The 24,220-nt window shown below is 44.8% G+C and overlaps 1 protein-coding gene across 3 annotated transcripts in view; it reads left to right on the forward strand.

Annotated features, from left to right (window-relative positions):
* The window catches only part of cdk15 (cyclin-dependent kinase 15), a 40,496-nt gene that overhangs the window by 4,225 nt on the left and 12,051 nt on the right, over nt 1-24,220 (forward strand). For 2 of the 3 annotated variants that reach the window (XM_065018785.1, XM_065018787.1), the window contains exons 1-7: nt 8-1,824; nt 15,729-15,760; nt 18,995-19,135; nt 19,824-19,918; nt 22,018-22,097; nt 22,297-22,454; nt 22,670-22,793. In XM_065018785.1, the coding sequence (XP_064874857.1) occupies nt 1,779-1,824; nt 15,729-15,760; nt 18,995-19,135; nt 19,824-19,918; nt 22,018-22,097; nt 22,297-22,454; nt 22,670-22,793 (676 nt within the window). In that variant the 5' untranslated portion in view covers nt 8-1,778. Of the gene's footprint in view, nt 1-7; nt 1,825-15,728; nt 15,761-18,994; nt 19,136-19,823; nt 19,919-22,017; nt 22,098-22,296; nt 22,455-22,669; nt 22,794-24,220 lie in introns of those variants that run through there. The other variant, XM_065018786.1, reaches the window with a different exon arrangement.

Raw genomic sequence — 24,220 nt, forward strand, 5'->3', positions numbered from 1 at the left:
GTACTCCTAATGATTGGCTATGAAAAGCCAAATGACATTTACTCCTGAGGTGCTGACTTGCTGCACCCTCGACAACTACTGTGATTATTATTATCTGACCATGCTGGTCATTTATGAACATTTGAACATCTTGGCCATGTTCTGTTATAATCTCCACCCGGCACAGCCAGAAGAGGACAGGCCACCCCTCATAGCCTGGTTCCTCTCTAGGTTTCTTCTTAGGTTTTGTCCTTTCTAGGGAGTTTTTCCTAGCCACATACTTTTTCCAACCTACACTGTGAATGTTTAAATGATGTATTCAATATAGACAAGAAAAATACAATAATGTGTGTGTTATTAGTTGAAGCACACTGAGTTTTCTATTGTTGTGACTTAGATGAAGATCAGATGAAATTGTATGTCAAAGTTATGCAGAAATCCAGGTAATTCCAAAGGGTTCACATACTTTTTCTTGCCACTGTATGGTTCATGAGGAGAAGATGATTGCAGATCATTTTGAGCGTTAGCGTTACATATGCAATGAATGAGTTGTTCATAGTTTCCTTGTTTTTTCAGGTATCAAAACCAAATTCAGCACGGTTCATCTTAGGGACGTCCACGATAGTGGTGACACATTTCAAGTCGATAGGCCGCTGTGGAGTAGATTTACAGTGGTTTAAATGGACACATAAAATCTGATTTTGGATTTGTTACTAACTCATTTGATGTGTTAATTGGTCCTATGGTTCATGAGAATAAGTTTTTCAAATGTTTAAAAAGATAAATATTTTTGGCATATTTTAGCATTACATGCTAATATGCATCTGCTGTTATCGTGCGGCCATGTCTTTGGACATGTCAAATCTGATGTCTGAGTTATTGATAAATCAGGACATATCTTAACCAATCAAGCATTTCTCAAACTATGTTAAGCGATGTACCATGGACCTACATACCAAACTTGGTGTTCTTTGGACATATGGTTCGTGAGAATGTGTTTTTCAGGTTTTCCAAAATGTCCAAGATGGAGGAAAAGCTATCCTAATGGACTTTACAGGTCCTTGAGGCAAATTTGTTCAGCATGACGAAAGACGCCTGTATTTCAAGTCTCGAGGTCAAACTGGTCGGCGAATATGAGGGTCTAAGTGAGACTACTGGCCAATCGGTGCCATTCTTTTTGACCAAGTTACTCACGGCCTCTAGTTTCTGTGTGCCGAATTAGATGTTGTTTTTTTAACCAATCTATGCTTGAGTTATTGGAATGAAGATGATCAAAAGCGTGGCTCACTTCTGCCCCCAGGAGCCCACAGTACACACACACATTAGTGACCCCTGAACACAATGCTCAAGCTCCAACCTTTCAAAACACACCAACAGCCCCGGCTCTCTCCTCCACTGAGATCTCATTGGGCAGTGCCTCCTATCTGACTCCGCTGATTGGCTATTGAATGTTGCCTCGCAGGCAGCAGAGGAACTGTCAGCAGGAGGGGACAGGGAGAAAGAAGGGAAAGAGAGAGAGGGAGGATACAGTGTAATATTGTGAGAGGGAGAGAGCAAAACAGAGAGAGTAATAGAGGAGGCAAGAGCACCTTCAGGCAAAAGGAGGAAGAAGAAAAAAGGGAAAGTAGGAAAATCCTGTCTGTTTACGTCCGAGGTTGCTGAAGACAAGGAGGGGCTGTGACTGAGATGAGAGCGCTGCTGTAGCTGGGTCCAATTCTAAGGATGCCGGGGTGGAAGTGAGGTTCTATAGCGGTTCCACAGCAGTTCCACAGTACCACCAGGCAGGAACCAACGCTGGGATGCAGAACCTACGACAAGCAGCCACTGAGGCTTTCCATCGCCTGGGTGAGTATCAGTCAAACCTACCCTCCCTAGAAACAGTACCACACTCGCTCCAGTCCGGTTAGGGGATCGAGCAGTGCTTGCTCAAGCTTCCTCATACCCACAAACAGTATTTACGGAGTTCTCGTTGGTATTAACCTGCTATGCTTATTGTGTTCCATCTTTGTACTATGCCAGATTCCAGGATACACTGCATGGGGAATGTACTGTATGTTACCTAGGGAACACAATACCTAACTTGTTGGCAGGACAACTATCCTTACACACTCTACAGGTAATGACAGGCAGCAGCTTGTTTACAGGGTCTGGTGTTGTAGTGTGGTATGTTGCCGTGTTCCAGGGATGCGGGCACCCTTAGGGACTGGACTTTTCTAAGTGTCAGTAGCTTGGCACGGACTGGCAAGTTATACTGCTGATCTGCAGATACAGCTTGGAAGCCCACAGCTTATTGAATAAAGCATAAAAATGCTGATGAGCAAAGGGGCTGTTTTGCTCCCAAAGTGGGAGAGAAGACACGTGAGGGGTGACGTGATCACGAGGGGAGAGAGGAGAAGAGAGGAAGAGAGAGGAGGCAGCCCCAGCGGGAGCAGAGGGGTGTTTTGCTCGCTAAGTGGGAGAGGAAAGGGGTGAGGAGAGAGGTGAAGGATGAGGTAAGAAGCAGAACATGTGTTTGTCTCACTGAGTGGGAGAGAAGACGAGAGAGGAGTGAGATGGTAACCCACATCTCCCCTAGGGTGGGTGCAGGTTATCAGGGGGAGGGAAGGTAGACAGCTAAGGTATCAAGGTGCAGGTTGTCAGGGGGAGGGAAGGTAGAAAGCTAAGGTATCAAGGTGCAGGTTGTCAGGGAGAGGGAAGGTAGACAGCTAAGGTATCAAGGTGCAGGTTGTCAGGGGGAGGGAAGGTAGACAGCTAAGGCATCAAGGTGCAGGTTGTCAGGGGAGGGGAGGTAGACAGCTAAGGCATCAAGGTGCAGGTTGTCAGGGGGAGGGAAGGTAGATAGCTAAGGTATCAAGGTGCAGGTTGTCAGGGGGAGGGAAGGTAGACAGCTAAGGCATCAAGGTGCAGGTTGTCAGGGGGAGGGAAGGTAGACAGCTAAGGCATCAAGGTGCAGGTTGTCAGGGGGAGGGAAGGTAGACAGCTAAGGCATCAAGGTGCAGGTTGTCAGGGGAGGGAAGGTAGACAGCTAAGGCATCAAGGTGCAGGTTGTCAGGGGAGGGAAGGTAGACAGCTAAGGTATCAAGGTGCAGGTTGTCAGGGGAGGGAAGGTAGACAGCTAAAGCATCAAGGTGCAGGTTGTCAGGGGAGGGAAGGTAGACAGCTAAGGCATCAAGGTGCAGGTTGTCAGGGGAGGGAAGGTAGACAGCTAAGGCATCAAGGTGCAGGTTGTCAGGGGGAGGGAAGGTAGACAGCTAAGGCATCAAGGTGCAGGTTGTCAGGGGAGGGAAGGTAGACAGCTAAGGCATCAAGGTGCAGGTTGTCAGGGGAGGGAAGGTAGACAGCTAAGGCATCAAGGTGCAGGTTGTCAGGGGGAGGGAAGGTAGACAGCTAAGGCATCAAGGTGCAGGTTGTCAGGGGAGGGAAGGTAGACAGCTAAGGCATCAAGGTGCAGGTTGTCGGGGGGGAGGGAAGGTAGACAGCTAAGGCATCAAGGTGCAGGTTGTCAGGGGAGGGAAGGTAGACAGCTAAGGCATCAAGGTGCAGGTTGTCAGGGGAGGGAAGGTAGACAGCTAAGGCATCAAGGTGCAGGTTGTCAGGGGAGGGAAGGTAGACAGCTAAGGCATCAAGGTGCAGGTTGTCAGGGGAGGGAAGGTAGACAGCTAAGGCATCAAGGTGCAGGTTTTTCAGGGGGAGGGAAGGTAGACAGCTAAGGCATCAAGGTGCAGGTTGTCAGGGGGAGGGAAGGTAGACAGCTAAGGTATCAAGGTGCAGGTTGTCAGGGGGAGGGAAGGTAGACCGCTAAGGCTTCAAGGTGCAGGTTGTCAGGGGGAGGGAAGGTAGACCGCTAAGGCATCAAGGTGCAGGTTGTCAGGGGGAGGGAAGGTAGACAGCTAAGGCATCAAGGTGCAGGTTGTCAGGGGGAGGGAAGGTAGACAGCTAAGGCATCAAGGTGCAGGTTGTCAGGGGGAGGGAAAGTAGACAGCTAAGGCATCAAGGTACAGGTTGTCAGGGGGAGGGAAGGTAGACAGCTAAGTTATCAAGGTGCAGGTGGTTCCAGTTCCTAGGGGGGAGGTTGGTTGTCAGGGGGGATGGGTACTGGGTAGTTATAGTGCTGTTATACAGTCAGGGTAGTTATAGTGTTATAGTGCTGTTATACAGTCAGGGTAGTTATAGTGCTGTTATCCACTCAGGGTAGTTATAGTGCTGTTATACACTCAGGGTAGTTATAATGTTATAGTGCTGTTATACAGTCAGGGTAGTTATAATGTTATAGCGCTGTTATACACTGAGGGTAGTTACAGTGCTGTTATACACTCAGGCTAGCTATAGTGCTGTTATACAGTCAGGGTAGTTATAATGTTATAGAGCTGTTATACAGTCAGGGTAGTTATAATGTTATAGTGCTGTTATACAGTCAGAGTAGTTATAATGTTATAGTGCTGTTATACAGTCAGGGTAGTTATAGTGCTGTTATACAGTCAGGGTAGTTAAAATGTTATAGAGCTGTTATACAGTCAGGGTAGTTATAATGTTATAGAGCTGTTATACAGTCAGGGTAGTTATAATGTTATAGTGCTGTTATACAGTCAGGGTAGTTATAATGTTATAGAGCTGTTATACAGTCAGGGTAGTTATGGTGCTGTTATACAGTCAGGGTAGTTATAATGTTATAGAGCTGTTATACAGTCAGGGTAGTTATAATGTTATAGTGCTGTTATACAGTCAGGGTAGTTATAGTGCTGTTATACAGTCAGGGTAGTTATAATGTTATAGAGCTGTTATACAGTCAGGGTAGTTATAATGTTATAGTGCTGTTATACAGTCAGGGTAGTTATAGTGCTGTTATACAGTCAGGGTAGTTATAATGTTATAGTGCTGCTATACAGTCAGGGGAGTTATAGTGCTGTTATACAGTCAGGGTAGTTATAATGTTATAGAGCTGTTATACAGTCAGGGTAGTTATAATGTTATAGTGCTGTTATACAGTCAGGGTAGTTATAGTGCTGTTATACAGTCAGGGTAGTTATAATGTTATAGAGCTGTTATACAGTCAGGGTAGTTATAATGTTATAGAGCTGTTATACAGTCAGGGTAGTTATAATGTTATAGAGCTGTTATACAGTCAGGGTAGTTATAATGTTATAGTGCTGTTATACAGTCAGGGTAGTTATAGTGCTGTTATACAGTCAGGGTAGTTATAGTGCTGTTATACAGTCAGGGTAGTTATAATGTTATAGAGCTGTTATACAGTCAGGGTAGTTATAATGTTATAGTTCTGTTATACACTCAGGGTAGTTATAGTGCTATTATACAGTCAGGGTAGTTATAATGTTATAGAGCTGTTATACAGTCAGGGTAGTTATAATGTTATAGTTCTGTTATACACTCAGGGTAGTTATAGTGCTATTATACAGTCAGGGTGGTTATAATGTTATAGAGCTGTTATACAGTCAGGGGAGTTATAGTGCTGTTATACAGTCAGGGGAGTTATAATGTTATAGAGCTGTTATACAGTCAGGGTAGTTATAATGTTATAGAGCTGTTATACAGTCAGGGTAGTTAAAATGTTATAGAGCTGTTATACAGTCAGGGTAGTTATAATGTTATAGAGCTGTTATACAGTCAGGGTAGTTATAATGTTATAGTGCTGTTATACAGTCAGGGTAGTTATAATGTTATAGAGCTGTTATACAGTCAGGGTAGTTATGGTGCTGTTATACAGTCAGGGTAGTTATAATGTTATAGAGCTGTTATACAGTCAGGGTAGTTATAATGTTATAGTGCTGTTATACAGTCAGGGTAGTTATAGTGCTGTTATACAGTCAGGGTAGTTATAATGTTATAGAGCTGTTATACAGTCAGGGTAGTTATAATGTTATAGTGCTGTTATACAGTCAGGGTAGTTATAGTGCTGTTATACAGTCAGGGTAGTTATAATGTTATAGTGCTGCTATACAGTCAGGGGAGTTATAGTGCTGTTATACAGTCAGGGTAGTTATAATGTTATAGAGCTGTTATACAGTCAGGGTAGTTATAATGTTATAGTGCTGTTATACAGTCAGGGTAGTTATAGTGCTGTTATACAGTCAGGGTAGTTATAATGTTATAGAGCTGTTATACAGTCAGGGTAGTTATAATGTTATAGAGCTGTTATACAGTCAGGGTAGTTATAATGTTATAGAGCTGTTATACAGTCAGGGTAGTTATAATGTTATAGTGCTGTTATACAGTCAGGGTAGTTATAGTGCTGTTATACAGTCAGGGTAGTTATAGTGCTGTTATACAGTCAGGGTAGTTATAATGTTATAGAGCTGTTATACAGTCAGGGTAGTTATAATGTTATAGTTCTGTTATACACTCAGGGTAGTTATAGTGCTATTATACAGTCAGGGTAGTTATAATGTTATAGAGCTGTTATACAGTCAGGGTAGTTATAATGTTATAGTTCTGTTATACACTCAGGGTAGTTATAGTGCTATTATACAGTCAGGGTGGTTATAATGTTATAGAGCTGTTATACAGTCAGGGGAGTTATAGTGCTGTTATACAGTCAGGGGAGTTATAATGTTATAGAGCTGTTATACAGTCAGGGTAGTTATAATGTTATAGAGCTGTTATACAGTCATGGTAGTTATAATGTTATAGAGCTGTTATACAGTCATGGTAGTTATAGTGATGTTATACAGTCAGGGTAGTTATAATGTTATAGAGCTGTTATACAGTCAGGGTAGTTATAGTGCTGTTATACAGTCAGGGTAGTTATAATGTTCTAGAGCTGTTATACAGTCAGGGTAGTTATAGTGCTGTTATACAGTCAGGGTAGTTATAATGTTATAGAGCTGTTATACAGTCAGGGTAGTTATAGTGCTGTAATACAGTCAGGGTAGTTATAATGTTATAGAGCTGTTATACAGTCATGGTAGTTATAGTGCTGTTATACAGTCAGGGTAGTTATAGTGCTGTTATACAGTCAGGGTAGTTATAATGTTATAGTGCTGTTATACAGTCAGGGGAGTTATAGTGCTGTTATACAGTCAGGGTAGTTATAATGTTATAGAGCTGTTATACAGTCAGGGTAGTTATAATGTTATAGTGCTGTTATACAGTCAGGGTAGTTATAATGTTATAGAGCTGTTATACAGTCATGGTAGTTATAATGTTATAGAGCTGTTATACAGTCAGGGTAGTTATAATGTTATAGAGCTGTTATACAGTCAGGGTAGTTATAATGTTATAGAGCTGTTATACAGTCAGGGTAGTTATAATGTTATAGTGCTGTTATACAGTCAGGGTAGTTATAATGTTATAGTGCTGTTATACAGTCAGGGTAGTTATAATGTTATAGAGCTGTTATACAGTCAGGGTAGTTATAATGTTCTAGAGCTGTTATACAGTCAGGGTAGTTATAGTGCTGTTATACAGTCAGGGTAGTTATAATGTTATAGAGCTGTTATACAGTCAGGGTAGTTATAGTGCTGTTATACAGTCAGGGTAGTTATAGTGCTGTTATACAGTCAGGGTAGTTATAGTGCTGTTATACAGTCAGGGTAGTTATAGTGCTGTTATATAGTCAGGGTAGTTATAATGTTATAGAGCTGGGGAAGCAGGATGGTGGTGGTTCTGTAGACAGAGATGAATAATGCATCACTCTCACAGCTGCAGTTTAAACAAAATAAAGTAAGTGCTCTGTAGTCCTCTAAAAGACTCAGGGCAAATCTGTAAGGGGTCACTGCCAATTCAAATGCAATGGCACGTCCACTAACCAGTTTCCACCACATTGGTTGTGTCTTGTTCGAATCAGAACTGTGCTAAGTGATTTTGTTATCGTACACAGGACAGCCGATATTCCTCCTCTCTATTGTCCTGTCAGTTTGAACAAGGAAACTGTTGTTTCCTGTGATCTGAAGAGACTCGGATGAGTGTTGCACATTTCTATCAGAGAGAGAGCAGCTGTACTGCTCAGCTGCTTGGCCTGGGAGCATAACTCACAGGGTGTCCAAACGAGTGCCTATCTCTACGCTATTCAGAGACGCTGATAGTATGTCTGAACACTAGGCTGCTAGTACACTGCTTCTGCACATGATTGCATGTTTACTCATGTCTTGAATCATTACGTATTTGTGCTATTTTCCATGTATCCCACACAACACAGTATAGTATGCCAGAGGTAAGATTACAGAGGACAGGACTGGCTAAGACTGGCTACGAGGGACACGCCACAGGGCATTCCAATTCCAATATAGCTCAGAGGAAATAGTATAAGAGCATCAATGACACATCGACTCCCCCCAAAAATGCCTCAACCTCAATTCATTGAGGAGTGGGTACTTGAAGAATCCAATCTGTGTGTGTATGTGCTTTTTCAGCTTCGCTCTCTCTCTCTCACTCTGACACATCTCATCCCCTCCTCAATACCCCCACTCCCCCCTGGGTGAGTTGCACAATAGACAAAGTTGCACTTTTTTTCGACACCCCTCAAGCTGTGCTTGTGTAGTGCCCATTTGTGTGATGTCTATCTGTGTGTGACTGTCTGGTAGACTTGGCTGGAAGGCTACAGCGGCTCGGTCCGTTCAACATATAACTGCCTGAGCCCCCCAGGCTGCTCCCAGTGGGTAGTGGATTAACAAGCTGCCTGGAAGCTGCCTGCCATCCTGTGACAAGTGTCCACCTCCAACAGCTACGGCCCACTCTGCTCTGCTCTGTTCTGCCTCAGGAATACTGATGAGGGCTATCTGTATGTACGGGTCTGTATGAGGGCGAGATGGAGGGATAGGAATGGAGGGAGGAGGGTAGGTGGGGAATGGTGGGCTCGGCGTGTGATGGAGCATGAGTGACTGTCTCTCCGTGCCTCCATAAATAACCCTGACGTGCTGTACCAAGGCAGAGCTAGTGGCTATAATATAATATCCTAATATCCTAACCTACTTTTCCCCATTTTTCTCCCCAATTGGTAGTTACAGTCTTGTCCCAACGCTGCAACTCCCTTTCGGACTCGGGTCAGGTGAAGGTCGAGAGCCACGCGTCTTCCGAAACACGACCCTGCCAAGCCGCACTGCTTCTTGACACACTGCTCGCTTAACCCGGAAGCCAGCCGCACCAATGTGTCGGAGGAAACGCCAAACGGGCAACCGTGGTCAGCTTGCAGGCGCCCGGCCCGCCACCAGGAGTTGCTAGAGCGAGACGGGACAAGGACATCCCGGTCGGCCAAACCTTCCCCTTACCTGAACGACGCTGGGACAATTGTGTGCTGCCTCATGGATCTCCCGGTCACGGCTGGCTGTGACACAGCCCGGGATCGAACCCGGGTCTGCGATGCAGTACCTTAGACCGCTGCACCACTCGGGAGACCTCCGTTCTAGGGATTCTATTTCTATGGTAGCTACTTTACCTCACCTTAGTCCAATGCCCTTCAGTCAGAGTCATACCAGAACGTCCCTACCCCAGGATGGCTGCACATACTGCAGAGATCGTGACCTCCATTTTCTGGTTGGCATTCCTAGTTTCCACCCAATCTAATTATAGCTTGACTTTGTCGATGGCTGCACATGCTGAGCCAAGAGGAGTTTTAGTTAGTTGGAAAAGGCAATGTGCCAGCTGTACTGTATTCTTCCAAGGCAAATATATTTAGACTGGAACATGTTTGTATGGGTTTAATTACCCAATGTGTCAATTTATAGATGTGGCTTTTATATGAACAACAACATACATTTATACCCTCAATAATTTCCCATATCAAATTGGTTGTTGACAAACAATTATAGCTTTATATTACAGTATCTTTTCCTGTTTAAATACTATACAGTGGGGTAAAAAAGTATTTAGTCAGCCACCAATTGTGCAAGTTCTCCCACTTAAAAAGATGAGAGAGGCCTGTAATTTTCATCATAGGTACACTTCAACTATGACAGACAAAATGAGAAAAATAATCCAGAAAATCACATTGTAGGATTTTTTATGAATTTATTTGCAAATTATGGTGGAAAATAAGTATTTGGTCACCTACAAACAAGCAAGATTTCTGGCTCTCACAGACCTGTAACTTCTTCTTTAAGAGGCTCCTCTGTCCTCCACTCGTTACCTGTATTAATGGCACCTGTTTGAACTTGATATCAGCATAAAAGACACATGTCCACAACCTCAAACAGTCACACTCCAAACTCCACTATGGCCAAGACCAAAGAGCTGTCAAAGGACACCAGAAACAAAATTGTAGACCTGCACCAGGCTGGGAAGACTGAATCTGCAATAGGTAAGCAGCTTGGTTTGAAGAAATCAACTGTGGGAGCAATTATTAGGAAATGGAAGACATACAAGACCACTGATAATCTCCCTCGATCTGGGGCTCCACGCAAGATCTCACCCCGTGGGGTCAGAATTATCACAAGAACGGTGAGCAAAAATCCCAGAACCACACGGGGGGACCTAGTGAATGACCTGCAGAGATCTGGGACAAAAGTAACAAAGCCTACCATCAGTAACACACTATGCCGCCAGGGACTCAAATCCTGCAGTGCCAGACGTGTCCCCCTGCTTAAGCCAGTACATGTCCAGGCCCGTCTGAAGTTTGCTAGAGAGCATTTGGATGATCCAGAAGAAGATTGGGAGAATGTCATATGGTCAGATGAAACCAAAATATAACTTTTTGGTAAAAACTCAACTTGTTGTGTTTGGAGGACAAAGAATGCTGAGTTGCATCCAAAGAACACCATACCTACTGTGAAGCATGGGGGTGGAAACATCATGCTTGCTTTGGGGCTGTTTTTCTGCAAAGGGACCAGGACGACTGATCCGTGTAAAGGAAAGAATGAATGGGGCCATGTATCGTGAGATTTTGAGTGAAAACCTCCTTCCATCAGCAAGGGCATTGAAGATGAAACGTGGCTGGGTCTTTCAGCATGACAATGATCCCAAACACACCACCCGGGCAACGAAGGAGTGGCTTCGCAAGAAGCATTTCAAGGTCCTGGAGTGGCCTAGCCCGTCTCCAGATCTCAACCCCATAGAAAATCTTTGGAGGCAGTTGAAAGTCCGTGTTGCCCAGCAACAGCCCCAAAACATCACTGCTCTAGAGGAGATCTGCATGGAGGAATGGGCCAAAATACCAGCAACAGTGTGTGAAAATCTTGTGAAGACTTACAGAAAACGTTTGACCTCTGTCATTGCCAACAAAGGGCATATAACAAAGTATTGAGATAAACTTTTGTTATTGACCAAATACTTATTTTCCACCATAATTTGCAAATAAATTCCTACAATGTGATTTTCTGGATTTTTTTTTTTTTACAGGCTCTCATCTTTTTAAGTGGGAGAACTTGCACAATTGGTGGCTGACTAAATACTTTTTTTGCCTCACTGTATGTGTTGCTATACAGGGAAAAAGGCTTTCTGTAAAGCCTATTGTTATTAAAGTCAAGCAGCCCTAATGGTAATGTCTTGTCTGGATGGGTACAGTGAAGCCTTCCCATTTAGAAGATAAGGAGCAGTCATGTTACTGCAAACTTTGACTGTCACTTATGAGAACGAGTTACTGACCCAGACTCCTCTCGAAGTTCTCTCTCTCTCTGTCTTTGTATCTCTTTCTTTCTGTCTCTCTCCCCTTCTGTCTGAGTCTCTGTATCTCTCTGTGTCTTTCTCCAAGTCCCTCTGTGTCCCTGTCTCTTCGAGTCTCTCTTCAAGTCTCTCTGTGTCTCTGTCTCTCTGTGTCTCTGTCTCTCTGTGTCACTCTCTCTCTGTCTTTCTCTGTGTCTCTTTCTCTCTCTCCAAGTCTCTCTCTGTCTGTCCGTGTCTCTCTCCAAGTCTGTGTATCTCTCTCTCTGTCTCTCTGTCACTGTCTCTCTGTCTCTCTCTGTCTCTCTGTATCTCTCTCAAGTCTCTCTCTGTCTCTCTGTCTGTCCGTGTCTCGCTGTCTCTCTCTCCAAGTCTCTCTCTGTCTCTCTGTCTCTCTCTCCCTCTCTGTCTCTCTCTCCAAGTCTCTCTCTGTCACTCTCCAAGTCTCTCTCTGTCTCTCTGTCTCTCTCTCCAAGTCTCTCTCTGTCTCTCTGTCTCTCTCTCCAAGTATCTCTCTCTCTCTCTCTCTCTCTCCAAGTCAATTCAATTCAATTCAATTCAAGGGCTTTATTGGCATGGGAAACATGTGTTAACATTGCCAAAGCAAGTGAGGTAGACAACATACAAAGTGAATATATAAGGTGAAAAACAACAAAAATGAACAGTAAACATTACACATACAGAAGTTTCAAAACAGTAAAGACATTACAAATGTCATATTATATATATATATATATATATATATATATATATATATATATATACAATGTACAAATAGTTAAAGGACACAATATAAAATAAATAAGCATAAATATGGGTTGTATTTACAATGGTGTTTGTTCTTCACTGGTTGCCCTTTTCTCGTGGCAACAGGTCACAAATCTTGCTGCTGTGATGGCACACTGTGGAATTTCACCCAGTAGATATGGGAGTTTTTCAAAATTGGATTTGTTTTCGAATTCTTTGTGGATCTGTGTGATCTGGGGGAAATATGTATCTCTAATATGGTCATACATTGGGCAGGAGGTTAGGAAGTGCAGCTCAGTTTCCAATTCATTTTGTGGGCAGTGAGCACATAGCCTGTCTTCTCTTGAGAGCCATGTCTGCCTACGGCGGCCTTTCTCAATAGCAAGGCTATGCTCACTGAGTCTGTACATAGTCAAAGCTTTCCTTAATTTTGGGTCAGTCACAGTGGTCAGGTATTCTGCCAAGTCTCTCTCTGTCTCTTTCTCTCTCTCCAAGTCTCTCTGTCTGTCCGTGTCTCTCTCCAAGTCTGTGTATCTCTCTCTCTCTGTCTCTCTGTCACTGTCTCTCTGTCTCTCTCTATCTCTCTCCAAGTCTCTCTTTGTCTCTCTGTCTCTCTCTCCCTCTCTATCTCTCTCTCTGTCTCTCTCTCCAAGTCTCTCTCTGTCACTCTCTCCAAGTCTCTCTCTGTCACTCTGTCTCTCTCTCCAAGTATCTCTCTCTCTCCAAGTATCTCTCTCTCTCTGTCTCTCTCCAAGTCTCTCTCTGTCTCTGTCTCTCTCTCCAAGTCTCTCTCTGTCTCTCTGTCTGTCCGTGTCTCTCTTCAAGTCTGTGTATCTCTCTCTCTCTGTCTCTCTGTCACTGTCTCTCTGTCTCTCTCTATCTCTCTCCAAGTCTCTCTTTGTCTCTCTGTCTCTCTCTATCTCTCTCTCCAAGTCTCTCTCTGTCTCTCTCTCCAAGTCTCTCTCTGTCACTATGTCTCTCTCTCCAAGTATCTCTCTCTCTCCAAGTATCTCTCTCTCTCTGTCTCTCTCCAAGTCTCTCTCTGTCTCTGTCTCTCTCTCCAAGTCTCTCTCTGTCTCTCTGTCTCTCTCTCCAAGTCTCTCTCTGTCTCTCTCTCCAAGTCTCTCTCTGTCTGTCCGTGTCTCCCTCCAAGTCTCTCTCTGTCTGTCCGTGTCTCTCTCCAAGTCTCTCTCTGTCTGTCCGTGTCTCTCTCCAAGTCTCTCTCTGTCTGTCCGTGTCTCTCTCTCCAAGTCTCTCTCTGTCTCTCTCTCCAAGTCTCTCTCTGTCTCTCTCTCCAAGTCTCTCTCTGTCTCTCTCTACAAGTCTCTCTCTGTCTCTCTGTCTGTCCGTGTCTCTCTCCAAGTCTCTCTCTGTCTGTCCGTGTCTCTCTCTGTCACTCTCTCCAAGTCTCTCCAAGTCTCTCTCTGTCTCTCTGTCTGTCCGTGTCTTTCTCTCCAAGTCTCTCTCTGTCTCTCTCTCTCCAAGTCTCTCTCTGTCTCTCTCTACAAGTCTCTCTCTGTCTCTCTCTACAAGTCTCTCTCTGTCTCTCTGTCTGTCCGTGTCTCTCTCCAAGTCTCTCTCTGTCTGTCCGTGTCTCTCTCTGTCTCTCTCTCCAAATATCTCTCTGTCTCTCTGTCACTCTCTCCAAGTCTCTCTCCGTCTCTCTCTCCAAGTCTCTCTCTGTCTGTCCGTGTCTTTCTCCAAGTCTCTCTCTGTCTCTCACTGTCTCACACTCCCCAACTTATATCAACATCATCACTCACATCACACACTCACATTTCCATCTCTTCCTCCTGTCACTCATCCTCTTCCTCTCCCTCCTCCTCCTCTCCTTCCTTCCCTGCTCCACTCCTCTCTCATTTGACTTCTCTGCTCCACTTTTCACATTCCATTAGAATCTCTCAGCTACAGAATTTTACCACAATGGACTTAACGTTCAATGTTATCTTCAGCTGAATTCTTATAAAGCAACGATAGCAGCAGTAGACATTGTAGCATCCTTGTAACACAGGACCTTAAAGTTTATGGTTTGGTCCAAGTGGTTCGGTCCAAATGTTGTTTCCATGTGTTCCAACCATGTGTTCTATCCAAGTGTTCTAACCGTGTGTTCCAACCATGTGTTCTATCCAAGTGTTCTATCATAGTGTTCTAACCAGTGTTTCTATCCAAGTGTTCTATCCAAGTGTTCTATCATAGTGTTCTAACCAGTGTTCTATCCAAGTGTTATATCATAGTGTTCTAACCAGTGTTCTATCCAAGTGTTCTATCATAGTGTTCCAACCAGTGTTCTATCCAAGTGTTCTGTCATATTGTTCTAACCAGTGTTCTATCCAAGTGTTATATCATAGTGTTCTAACCAGTGTTCTATCCAAGTGTTCTATCATAGTGTTCCAACCAGTGTTCTATCCAAGTGTTCTGTCATAGTGTTCTAAACCAGTGTTTCTATCCAAGTGTTCTATCATAGTGTTCTAACCAGTGTTCTATCCAAGTGTTCTATCATAGTGTTCCAACCAGTGTTCTATCCAAGTGTTCTATCATAGTGTTCTAACCAGTGTTCTATCCAAGTGTTATATCATAGTGTTCCAACCAGTGTTCTATCCAAGTGTTCTATCATAGTGTTCTAACCAGTGTTCTATCCAAGTGTTCCAACCAGTGTTCTATCCAAGTGTTCTATGATAGTGTTCTAACCAGTGTTCTATCCAAGTGTTCTATCATAGTGTTCTAACCAGTGTTCTATCCAAGTGTTCCAATCAGTGTTCTATCCAAGTGTTCTATCCAAGTGTTCTATCATAGTGTTCTAACCAGTGTTCTTAACAAGTGTTCTATCATAGTGTTCTAACCAGTGTTCAATCCAAGTGTTCTATCATAGTGTTCTAACCAGTGTTCTTAACAAGTGTTCTATCATAAGTTCTAACAAGTGTTCTATCCAGGTGTTCTATCATAGTGTTCTAACCAGTGTTCTATCCAAGTGTTCCAACCAGTGTTCTATCCAAGTGTTCTATGATAGTGTTCTAACCAGTGTTCTATCCAAGTGTTCTATCATAGTGTTCTAACCAGTGTTCTATCCAAGTGTTCCAACCAGTGTTCTATCCAAGTGTTCTATCCAAGTGTTCTATCCAAGTGTTCTATCATAGTGTTCTAACCAGTGTTCTTAACAAGTGTTCTATCATAGTGTTCTAACCAGTGTTCTTAACAAGTGTTCTATCATAAGTTCTAACAAGTGTTCTATCCAGGTGTTCTATCATAGTGTTCTAACCAGTGTTCTATCCAAGTGTTCCAACCAGTGTTCTATCCAAGTGTTCTATCATAGTGTTCTAACCAGTGTTCTTAACAAGTGTTCTATCATAAGTTCTAACAAGTGTTCTATCCAGGTGTTCTATCATAGTGTTCTAACCAGTGTTCTATCCAAGTGTTCTTAACAAGTGTTCACTCTTTCTGTCTTTTGTTCCTGGCAGGTCTGAAGCAAAGACAGCTGGGATATGAGGAGGTAATATACCCTATGTTATTGTCTGTGACTGAAACACTTACGAAATACTATTTTTAAGGGTCAGATTCGACTATGTATCACAAGAGTTTTAGACAGTTAGACGTACTTTGTTGTTCCCTCTCTCTGGTTCTCTCTGGCGTCCTCCGTCCCTCCTGGGGAGAGAGAAGATATAGAATAGTCAACACTGCCCCCTGCTGAGAAGAGTGGGTGGAGGAGATGGAGGGAGGGAGGGGCTGTAGATACACACACACACACACTCCACCACCACCACCACTCAGCGTTGCTCCCGCTGTCGCGTTGAAGTTGGAGAGGCATTTCATTTCAAGGGCCATTAAGTCCTGTCTCCTCCCCATAGCGGAAAGAGCACAGTCAGATTCGACATTCTACGTCTCTGAAAAGAAAGCGAGACAAAAATAGCCTTGTCTCCCCTCTGAGCTATACATCCTAGCCTGCCCTGCCCTGTCCTCGACTACTAAAACAATACTTACACTCTTTATGGAGCTAATTCCCATTTGATGCTGCTCTACGTGGACCACTCAGCACTCACAGAAAGCATCATTATGTGGTGGTACCAACTGCCCTGTGTCCTCCAAAACCTGCACAGAAATGTTATGTATGCAGTTAAGAAAATGTTTTCAGGGGATGGAAAATGGGGGAAATAGACCACATACAGTAAAAGCTGCTCGTGGTTCAGATTGTCAGGTTATGGCAGCTCTGTGGGAGACTGTTTTCACCCGCTGGTCTCTCCCCTCACACGCAGTCCCTCTCAGTCCTCACACCTCGCCCTCGTACAGGCTGGGAATGGGTCTGGAGCTAGATTGTGTTAGGCCTCAAACTGTGTTTTCGGGCACGCCAAGACTTTCTGGAGGGGTGGATGAGCAATGAGCGAAAGCGGTTGAGGGATAATGGAGATTCTATCAATCACTCACTGTATTGTATTCGGAATGCCCCATGCAAATATTTGGGATTCCATTCAAATAAATACCAGAGAAGAAGACAGGAGAGAAGCCTCAGGGGGTGTGTAGAGGAAAAGAGACAGAACCCCTTCCCCCCTCCACCAACCCCTAAATGGAACAGAAATAGAATGTTAATTCGTATATAAAACACTCAAATTAGATTTCCCTCCATGAGTTCCTCTCTGTCCCCTTCCCTTTGCGTCTCTCTTCACACACACACACACACACACACACACGCACTCCGAGACACACTTGTCGTCTCTTCTTCAGCTTGTGCTGACTTGAATGTACACTCTTGTTCAAATTAGGTCGAGTTACCATGGTGTTTGCGTTTATCTGCTACTGGGATAGGGAGGGGGTCATGGGACTGTACTCCTGGAGCCAGACTCATGCTTGTCAAATGAGATTCAGGGCCAACCCACCGCACCGAAAACAGGAAAGAAAGAGAGACCGAGAGAGGGAAGGAGTGTGAGGAGAGATGAAAGTGCCTAGAAAGTGAGAGAGGAGGGAGAGGAAGATTTGAAGATTTGAGATGGAGGGTCAAGGCCACAGCTACTCTGTGTGCCCGGAGTTGCTGCTGGTGCTGTGTTGTGGTCGAAGAAGATGGAGAAAGAGGAGAAGGAGGGGGAGGGAGGATGAGCAAGAGGAGGAGGGAATGGAGGAGCCCCCATCTCCCCAGAGCAGGAGTGTCACATCCTTACCGTCTGCTGAGGTAGCAGTTAGCATGTGTGTGTGTGTGTGTGTGTGTGTGTGTGTGTGTGTGTGTGTGTGTGTGTGTGTGTGATTCTGCAGGCTTGGTTAGGGTGACGGCTGGTGTCACTGTGTTATTACTGTCAGTGTCCTTGGATTATCACACCAACACTGAGTGTCACATGATGTCAATGTTGTCGTGGCTTTAAGGATCTCTCTCTGTCAGTGTGCCCTGTGCACACACCAATTAAGTTCAATGAAATGCTCCTGATGGGGAATTCTCTCTCGGGGAAAACGCTCCTACCTCTGCATTGACAGTAACCTTTTCTCTCGGGGAATTCCCCTTTGTTTTTATGCCAAAGTTGTAAACCAAGCTGGTGGGTAATGTATTCTAGCTGACTAGCTGCAAGATGGCCAGTTACGATAATAGAGGTGTCATCACAACAGTGGGCTGCCTGTCCACAACATTCAGAGAATCCACAACACACATTCTGCCGTGTCTAACCAATGTATTTTTTGGGAAAAAGGTGCTGTCGACAGGAACAGAGGAAAGCAATTCAATTGAGTAGCGTAGCGGTGGTGAGGTGATGGATAGTGTTCCCGTGGGACATCACAGGCCCCTGTATCAGCACAGCTCACATTGAAACGTCCTGCACTCTACTGTGACTTTTACACTGAGTACACCAAACATTAAGAACCCCCCCCTCTTTACCCTCAGAACAGCCTCGATTCGTCGGGGCATGAGTTCCACAAGGTGTCAGAAGTGTCACACAGGGATGCTGGCCCATGTTGACTCCAGTGCTTCCCACAGTTGTGTCAAGTTGGCTGGATGTCCTTTTGGTGGTGGACCATTGTTGATACACAGGGGAACCTGCAGTTCTCGACACTGCGCCTGGCACCTACTACCATATCCCCGTTCAAAGGCACTTAAATATTTTGTCTTGCCGATTCACACTCTGACTGGCACACATACACAATCCTTGTCTCAATTGTGTCACGGCTTAAAAATCCTTCTTTAACCTGTCTCCTCCCTTTCTGTCTACACTGACATCAATAAGGGATCATAGCCTTCACCTGGATTCACCTGGTCAGTCTATGTCATGGAAAGAGCAAGTGTTCTTAATGTTTTGTATACCCAGCATCCTCTGTGTCTTTCATGTTGTTAGCCACAGTTTGATGGGGAGGCTGAGAAACTTTTCAACCCATAACAATCTCCTCATATTTCCTCTCGTGTCTGTCCTTCTGTGTCTATCCGTCTCTCTCTCGCTCTCGCTCTCTCTCTCTCTCTCTCTCTCTCTCTCTCTCTCTCGCTCTCTCGCTCTCTCTCTCTCTCTCTCTCTCTCTTCTCACTCTCTCGCTCTCTCTCTCTCTCTCTCTCTCACACACTCTTTCGCTCTCTCTCTCGCTCTCTCTCTCTCTCTCTCTCTCTCTCTCTCTCTCTCACACTCTCTCTCTCTCTCGCTCTCTCTCTCTCGCTCTCTCTCTCTCTCTCTCTCTCTCTCGCTCTCTCTCGCCTGCCATGTGTTTATTTGCATCCACCACTCTCTCTCTCCTGTCTCCCTCTATTCTCTCTCCTTCACCTGGCCAGTTGGATGAGACAGACCCGTCCTACTCCAATCCCCGGCCTCACTGGTTCCACACGCTGCAGGTCCGCAGGCTGGCGGTCCAGAGAGGACGCAGCAACAGTGACCCTATGGGAGGGAAAAGTTTCGATCAGGACTTCCAATGGGTGAGCACTGGGAAGTTTAGCCTGATCCCAGAATCTGTTATCAAATCAAATGTTATTGGTCACATACACATGGTTAGCAGATGTTATTGCGAGTGTAGCGAAAAGCTTGTGCTTCTAGTTCCGACAGTGCATCAATATCAACAAGTAATCTAACAATTCCACAACTACCCAATACACACAAATCTAAGTAAAGGGATGAAATAAGAATATGTACTTATAAATATATGGATGAGCAATAACAGAGTGACATAGGCAAGATGCAATAGATGGTATAAAATACAGTATATACATATGAGATGAGTAATGCAAGATATGTAAACATCATTATTACAGTGACATGAATAATGTGACTAGTGATCCATTTGTTAGAGTGGCCAATGATTTCAAGTCTGTATGTAGGCAGCAGCCTCTCTGTGTTAGTGACGGCTGTTTAACAGTCTGATGGCCAAGAGGTAGAAGCAATTTTTCAGTCACTTTGATGCACCTGTATGATTTACTATGGTGTGTGACAATGACTTTAGGATTTGGCAAGATAGTACAAACAGATCTGGGATCAGGCTTGGCTTGGGCACCTGGTTATATCTGTAATGTACCTGCAGTTACCGCACTCTGTCAATATGAAGATGTACTGTAAATGTTTGAGATCCGTACCTTACCCCACCTAACACACGCGTGTCCGTCCTCACAGAAAACAGGCCTACAGTTTGGCACAGCCAACTCCTACCTGAACCTGGAGAAGATAGGGGAGGGGACATACGCTACAGTCTACAAGGGAATCAGCCGGTCAGTATCAATCAATCAATCAGTTGTCATCAAGTGCTTATGCAGTAACCCGACCTTGACCCCGAAGAGCAAGCGGAATCTGAAGTCAGTACAGGTGCTATAAGCTGTAAGACATTACCACAACTCAACACTGATCAACAGCTCAATAATTACGTCACCCACCCTGACAACGTCCAATAGGTCAGTGTAGTCATTCGTCTATGACACATCTTTTATACTATCCCTACAAACTAAACCGCTATGTCAGCTGGTATTGATTTGACTGACCCTATTTGCCCCCTGTGCTGTTTGTTTGACGAAGGACAAGGTCGTTTTTTTTTTTGTGAGTGTCTATTGGACGGTTCTACGCTAACGAGCAAAGAGCATATAAAGCCTCTCACAGTGGTTTCACTTCATACGGTCAAACAGCACACAGTCGAGGCTGCCAGAGGTCACGTCACAGATAGAACAGGTATTTCACCGGATTTCACCAAATATGGTAGTGAGAGGAAGCCCAGTGGCCGGCAGTGGGAGAAGATGGAACGAGATGGATTTTGGCTGACAATTAAACGATTGATCTCAATGCAGTTTATGGTTCCCAAAAGTATAATCTGTTACGAATAGAGTGAGACTAAGTTTTGTAGACTTTACCCTTGTTTAGAAGGCAAATGTAGTTATTTAGTTATTGCACACGCACACTTCACAGAGTAGGCTTTCCCTAACGGAAATATGCAAATGTGTGCTAGAACGTGACAATAGGATCTCACAAGCTTGTGCTTGGCTCTGCCCACCCATTTGAAACGACAGGCTGTGTGTCTGTCTTGCTTCAGTTATACAAATCGTTGGTGACGTTATGCTAGTGTTCAGGACAGAGAGCTTTATTAACTCATTAAGTCAGACTTCAGAAGACCAGGCAGAGAGCTTTATTAACTCATCAAGTCAGACTCGAGAAGACCAGGCAGAGAGCTTTATTAACTCATCAAGTCAGACTTCAGAAGACCAGGCAGAGAGCTTTATTAACTCATCAAGTCAGACTTCAGAAGACCAGGCAGAGAGCTTTATTAACTCATCAAGTCAGACTCCAGAAGACCAGGCAGAGAGCATTATTAACTCATCAAGTCAGACTTCAGAAGACCAGGCAGAGAGCATTATTAACTCATCAAGTCAGACTCGAGAAGACCAGGCAGAGAGCATTATTAACTCATCAAGTCAGACTCGAGAAGACCAGGCAGAGAGCTTTATTAACTCATTAAGTCAGACTTCAGAAGACCAGGCAGAGAGCATTATTAACTCATCAAGTCAGACTTCAGAAGACCAGGCAGAGAGCATTATTAACTCATCAAGTCAGACTCGAGAAGACCAGGCAGAGAGCATTATTAACTCATCAAGTCAGACTTCAGAAGACCAGGCAGAGAGCATTATTAACTCATCAAGTCAGACCTCAGAAGAGCAGGCAGAGAGCTTTATTAACTCATAAAGTCAGACTCCAGAAGACCAGGCAGAGAGCTTTATTAACTCATTAAGTCAGACTTCAGAAGACCAGGCAGAGAGCTTTATTAACTCATCAAGTCAGACTTCAGAAGAGCAGGCAGAGAGCTTTATTAACTCATCAAGTCAGACTTCAGAAGACCAGGCAGAGAGCTTTATTAACTCATCAAGTCAGACTTCAGAAGACCAGGCAGAGAGCTTTATTAACTCATCAAGTCAGACTTCAGAAGAGCAGGCAGAGAGCTTTATTAACTCATCAAGTCAGACTCCAGAAGACCAGGCAGAGAGCTTTATTAACTCATCAAGTCAGACTCCAGAAGACCAGGCAGAGAGCATTATTAACTCATCAAGTCAGACTTCAGAAGAGCAGGCAGAGAGCTGCCAAAAGCCACAGCTGCACTAAGATAAGAGTTTTTTCGGTCAGGTAGGAGATGTGATTTGATTGGTTGGCAGCAATGCAGAAATGGAGGGCGAGGTTCGATTGTGTTTTTCTTTACATTTAATGAGGTCCTGAATTGTACCTCTCCGTTATAAATGATAATAGATGAATAGATTTGCCTGTATCCTCTCTTACCATAACTGAGCCGTGGGATGTTCACCTTCTCTGTTACTCTCCTCTACTCTGCCCTCAGGATAAACGGGCACCTGGTGGCCTTGAAGGTGATCCGTATGAAGACGGAAGAAGGCGTACCATTCACTGCCATCCGAGAGGGTGAGAGCTTTTCCAGGAGGCACATGCTGTACATGCGAAACAGGATTGATACTTCGACGTCTCAGAGCACCCACCCAGGAAATGAACTGAAGTCAAGTCATGTTAGCTTTAGCATGTTAAGGAGAATTGCAGGCGCTTTTCGAATTCCATTTCCACTGTGAGCAAAGTGAATTAGTATTCGCTCTTTGTCTCTGTCCAGCCTCCCTCCTGAAAGGCCTGAAACACGCCAACATTGTCCTGCTCCATGACATCATCCACACCAAAGAGGCACTCACATTTGTCTTTGAGTACGTACAAACAGACTTGGCTGAGTATATGACGCAGCACCCAGGGGGCCTGCATTCCTACAATGTCAGGGTAAGTTCAATATTTTGATCAACAGAACCTCAACAAATTACATACGTTTTCCCTCTCACCCGAAAATCTGTCCTCTGCTCTTTCAGTTGTTTTAATTGTTCACCATTGACCATACTCTTCCTGCATGTCTGTCTGTCTGTCTGTCTGTCTGTCTGTCTGTCTGTCTGTCTGTCTGTCTGTCTGTCTGTCTGTCTGTCTGTCTGTCTGTCCGTCAGATCTTCATGTTCCAGCTGCTGCGGGGTCTGTCCTACATCCACGGTCGGAGGATCCTGCATCGGGACCTCAAACCCCAGAACCTGCTCATCAGCTACCTGGGGGAGCTCAAACTGGCCGACTTCGGTAAACCAAACCCTAGCTTCATGTCCACATTCTGGTTCAACCCTAACCTCAACCCTAATCCTAGTTTCATGTCCACACCCCGACTCAACACTAACCCTCAGCCACAACCCTAACCCAAGCTTCATGTCCATATCCCGGTTCTACCCTAACCCTAGCTTCATATCCACGTCCCGGTTCAAACCTAACCCTAACCCTAGCCTCAACCACAACCCTAACCCTAGCATTACATTTACATTTACATTTAAGTCATTTAGCAGACGCTCTTATCCAGAGCGACTTACAAATTGGTGCGTTCACCTTAAGACATCCAGTGGAACAGCCACTTTACAATAGTGCATCTAAATCTTTTAAGGGGGGTGAGAAGGATTACTTTATCCTATCCTAGGTATTCCTGAAAGAGGTGGGGTTTCAGGTGTCTCCGGAAGGTGGTGATTGACTCCGCTGTCCTGGCGTCGTGAGGGAGTTTGTTCCACCATTGGGGGGCCAGAGCAGCGAACAGTTTTGACTGGGCTGCGCGGGAACTGTACTTCCTCAGTGGTAGGGAGGCGAGCAGGCCAGAGGTGGATGAACGCAGTGCCCTTGTTTGGGTGTAGGGCCTGATCAGAGCCTGGAGGTACTGAGGTGCCGTTCCCCTCACAGCTCCGTAGGCAAGCACCATGGTCTTGTAGCGGATGCGAGTTTCAACTGGAAGCCAGTGGAGAGAGCGGAGGAGCGGGGTGACGTGAGAGAACTTGGGAAGGTTGAACACCAGACGGGCTGCGGCGTTCTGGATGAGTTGTAGGGGTTTAATGGCACAGGCAGGGAGCCCAGCCAACAGCGAGTTGCAGTAATCCAGACGGGAGATGACAAGTGCCTGGATTAGGACCTGCGCTGCTTCCTGTGTGAGGCAGGGTCGTACTCTGCGGATGTTGTAGAGCATGAACCTACAACAACGGGCCACCGCCTTGATGTTAGTTGAGAACGACAGGGTGTTGTCCAGGATCACGCCAAGGTTCTTAGCGCTCTGGGAGGAGGACACAATGGAGTTGTCAACCGTGATGGCGAGATCATGGAATGGGCAGTCCTTCCCCGGGAGGAAGAGGAGCTCATATCCACATCCCGGTTCAAACCTAACCCTAGCCTCAACCACAACCCTAACCCTAGCTTCATATCCACATCCCGGTTCAAACCTAACCCTAGCCTCAACCACAATCCTAACCCAAGCTTCATATCCACATCCCGGTTCAAACCTAACCCTAGCCTCAACCACAATCCTAACCCTAGCTTCATATCCACATCCCGGTTCAAACCTAACCCTAGTCTCAACCACAATCCTAACCCAAGCTTCATATCCACATCCCGGTTCAAACCTAACCTTAGCCTCAACCACAACCCTAACCCTAGCTTCATATCCACATCCCGGTTCAAACCTAACCTTAGCCTCAACC

This window comes from Oncorhynchus nerka, linkage group LG5, assembly GCF_034236695.1.
Source record: "Oncorhynchus nerka isolate Pitt River linkage group LG5, Oner_Uvic_2.0, whole genome shotgun sequence".
Taxonomy (NCBI): domain Eukaryota; kingdom Metazoa; phylum Chordata; class Actinopteri; order Salmoniformes; family Salmonidae; genus Oncorhynchus; species Oncorhynchus nerka.